Below are 4,109 nucleotides of genomic sequence, written 5' to 3'. Positions count from 1 at the left end.
TGTTGTACGGCTTTATTCTTGACCTTCTGATCTCTCCACATTCATTCCCTCAGAGCATGTATCCATTTTCTTGGTGTCAGCCTTCTTGACTATCTGATTATTACCATCATACAACAATGTTGGTGATGAGCATAGCTAACATATCCTAGTCATTTTCCATGTAGGTTATAATAAGCACCCTATATAATTTGTACCATTTAATTCTTCAAACCTAAATGATACTATTACTAACCACATTGTATGAGATGAGGAAGCAGATTTTCATCAAAACCATGGAAAGCAAACGTGAGGAGCCTCTGTGTCTCCTTTGTTAATGCCTCTGGCATCATGGCATGTGGATTGCCGTGGAATGGGGATTAGGAAGCGCAGCACTGTTGAAACACCAGAAAATACGTTATGATAGCGGGTAAGGCCTCTCATCTCTGCACATTGAGATGGTTTTGTTTCTGAATCAGGTTTGAGATGAGCCAATCCTGACTCCATGGTGCCACCAGGGATCACGAATTTAATAAGATCTTCGTGGATGCTTGGAACCCAACTGGTCTCTGTTTTCTACTTTAGGTAAAGAGCCACAGCTTGAGTGGGGTGGTTTTGGTGTCACATACGCGATCAATAGTACCCACCGTTTTGGTGTCACATACGCGATCAATAATATCCGCCACTGCAGAGGAATCACCGTGGACTACTCCTCGTTTCATCCCATGCTCTTGCGATGGATCCCTCTCACCTGTTTACTGATTTCATTCAAATTCTTCAGCGACCACAGGACACCGACTTGCCTTCTCTATCCTTGTTCCCATCACTCTGCTTTACAGGCCTGGCCTACTCCCATCTCCTCACACCAGCGCTGCACGACTCCCTCCAAGCCTCTGCCCTGTTTCCTCCATCAGACAGGACTAGCTTCCTCCATCTCTATCGGGCAAAAGCCTGCCCAGCGTTCAAGACCCTCCTCAGATGCCGCCTCCACGATTAGGCTTCTTCTTGACCCCTGAGCCTGTAACACGCGCCACCATAACTCTTCACCTCAGCCCACATTCCCACAGCACTCTAGACGTCCGCGGCCCTCAATATGTTGCTTCATTCTATTTTAGGGTATTTCCTGCTTCTTTCCTGCACACACAGTCGCGCGAGGCACAGCCCAGAGTGGCCCGCGCTTCCAGCCGCGCCGCCTCAGGCCAGCGAGGGCAGCCTGAGACGCTTCCCGCCCCCGCGGGGACCGTCGCCAGCCAGCAGCTCTAGCGGGAGGCGGTTCCACAGCACGCATGGCAGCCCCACCACCGCCAGCACCAGCGCCTCTGGCGGGTTTTCCTCCCCTCGGGTAGGCGCAAATCCTCAGGGGTTCCTTGAGAGGGAGCCAGGGAGCAGCTGCGTAAGGACACCTTTTGGCCCTCTGCGGCCGCTGTAGCTCCCCAGCAGAAACGCGGAAGTGGAAATGTCAGCCATTCAGCGTTTGGGTCAAGACGAAGGCGCGTTCTGGAGAGACGTACACTGTCAGGGAGTGTTTACTTCACCTCCACTTCTGTTCCTCCCCACCCTGGTGCTGCTCTGGGTCACATACTCGTCCTGAGCCGGCTTCAGCCTCTCCGTGCAGGAGTCTCCCGGGGCCATGGCCGAGTACTCTTATGTGAAGTCTACCAAGCCTGTGCTCAAGGGAACCAAGGCGAAGACGTGGGTCCTGCAGCTCTGGCGGGAGCCTCCTCAGTTCTTTTCGGACACACTGCACCCCTCGCGAATCCAGTAGAAGTCGTGGCGCGGAGAGCCGGCTTTGTGGCCTCCCAGGCTTCGCCCTGGCCCCTGTCCGGGCTGGACAGAGGCCGGACAGCGGTTCATGGCGCCTGTGCAGAGAGGAGCAGCCTCCCGCGCGGACAACCTGGAACCAGGACAGACGGGCGAGTGACCCGTGGCCCCGTACCCACGAGTTTGGGTCCCCTGAGGCAACTCTCCAGGCCTCTGCCTGGTGGGTCTCTGCGTTAGTCTGATCTCGTAGTTCATGATAATAACTTCCTTCATTAGGGATTAATCTTTTCTGCATTGTCTCTTCCTGGAAAAATTATTGATTAATTTTTTCTAAGCTAATATGTAGAGTGAAACCAGGATGAATCACACAGTGGTTGAGGTGTATATGGGCTTTGATAGGGATGTGGGCTCGAACCTGCACTCTGTCATTTACTAATTTTGTAATTTGTGGCAAATTGATTAATATGTCTGAACTTCCATTTACTCATTAAGAGATCGAATATCTTTGATCAAATATCTTTGAACCTCCGTTTACACATTTATACTTTCAGACCATTTTTTATACCTTTAGAAGACTGTGAGGATTAAATGAGAGAACATATATGCAATAAATAAAATGAGCCAAATGTGAGGAGGAGGTCGTAGTGGTAATTTATTAGCTCTTTAGGAGAAAAATACCTGTGCAATCATATCCCCGCTTCTTTTTTAACTGGCAGATTTGCCCAAAGTTGACTGTACATACAAATATTGAGCATTTCTTCCTGGTCTCCGTGATAAACAGAGGTTTTGATATTTTTAGGTGAGATGGAAAAAAAGTATCAAGGAGTGAGCTAAGCCACTGCCTTTGAGAACCCTCTCGAGGAGTCTGGGCTCATGAAGATGCCAGAATAAGTGGCACGTATGTCCTGAATGAATGTGAGATTTTTACCGTGTGCTTTTCCTGTGAGGAGTGGTGAGTTATCTTCTGAAAACTTTATGATGAAAATACAGACAAGAGTGTCTTAAGATTATTGTAATAATCATAATTAATGCTTATATAGTACTTTCAGTGCACCAAGAAATTGTTCTAGGCACTTTGCACGTTAAGTTTTTTCAAATCACTCTTGGTTTTTTATTTTTTTATTGCGATGTAATTCATAATTATAAAATTCACCCTTTTGTACAGTCAGTGGTTTTTAGTATATATTCAACAGGTTCACCACTGTCTAGTTGCTCAGCATTTTCATCATCTCAGAAGGAAATCTCTTCCTACCCATTAAAGCAGTCACATCCCTTCCTCCCCCTCTTCTAGTCCTTGGCAACTACTAGTCTGCTATCTATGTGGAATTGCCTATTGTGAATATTTCCTAAGAAATCATGTAACATGTGGGCTTTTGTATCTGGCTTCTTTCACCTATAACATTCTTGAGGTCCATCATGGTTGTAGCACCCGTTCCTTTTTATGGCTGCGTAGTATTCCATTGCATGGATGTAACATTTTGTTCATCCATTCATCAATTGATGAACATTTAGGTTGTTTCCCCTTTTTGACTGTTGTGAGTAATGCTAGTGTGAATATTCTTACGTAAGTATTTTTGTGGGCGTATGTTTTCATTTCCATTGGGTATACATACTTAGGAGTAAAATTGCTGGGTCATATGGTAACTCTTTAACTTTTCGAGGAACCCCAAACTGTTTCCTGTAGGTGCTGCACCATTTTACATTTCCACCAGCAATGTGTGAAGATACATGTTACCTCTTAATCCTCACAATAGCCTTAAGAGTTAAGTTATTATCCTAATTTTATAAGTGGGGAAACTGACTCACAGAGAGATTCAGTACCTTTTCCAAAAATCTCAGAGCTAAGAAGTGACAGAATCAGGATTTAAAATCTGGCAGTATGGCTCTACAATCTGCTTTGAACTTTAACATAATATGTACAAAGCCTGAAGCAAATTCTCAGTACTGTATTAAAGAGGGCATAGCAATGTAAGTCTTCCTAAATCAATAATTTATAAATGAAACAGCTTAAAAGACTTCCAAGTTTCAATCTTATGATATTTATTTATCACAGAAATCAATATACCTAAACTCATCTATATAAATTATGTCCTGTAGTAAGAAGAAAAAGAGCAAAGATAAGAAGAGAAAAAGAGAGGAAGATGAGGAAACCCAGCTTGATATTGTTGGTGAGTTAGTTTTCAGTGCTGTATTCTGAAAAAAGTTAACATTTCTTGAGGTCTCATTGAAAATATTTTCCTAGTTAGAAATTTATGATGTATTCATATTTGTGTTAAAGTGCTTAAATATTACCTACAGTTGTAAATTCCATTTATTCTTTAGCACAGTAGATGCTACTGATGCCTTTACTTCATTGTCAGAACAGAGCACAC

General features: G+C 44.4%; 1 protein-coding gene across 1 annotated transcript; it reads left to right on the top strand.

Annotated features, from left to right (window-relative positions):
• The first annotated feature begins 332 nt into the window (after positions 1-332).
• Positions 333-3,883, top strand: LOC129057615 (uncharacterized). Its single transcript, XM_054547793.1, has 5 exons — positions 333-406; positions 1,123-1,318; positions 1,417-1,957; positions 2,537-2,689; positions 3,835-3,883. Exons 1-4 carry the CDS (start codon positions 333-335, stop codon positions 2,569-2,571), a joined length of 846 nt encoding a protein of 281 aa, XP_054403768.1. The 3' UTR covers positions 2,572-2,689; positions 3,835-3,883.
• Positions 3,884-4,109: the final 226 nt, after the last annotated feature.

This window comes from Pongo abelii, chromosome 12, assembly GCF_028885655.2.
Source record: "Pongo abelii isolate AG06213 chromosome 12, NHGRI_mPonAbe1-v2.0_pri, whole genome shotgun sequence".
Classification (NCBI taxonomy): domain Eukaryota; kingdom Metazoa; phylum Chordata; class Mammalia; order Primates; family Hominidae; genus Pongo; species Pongo abelii.
Note: the sequence above shows the minus strand (reverse complement) of the source record. Positions and strands in the feature narration are given on the sequence as shown.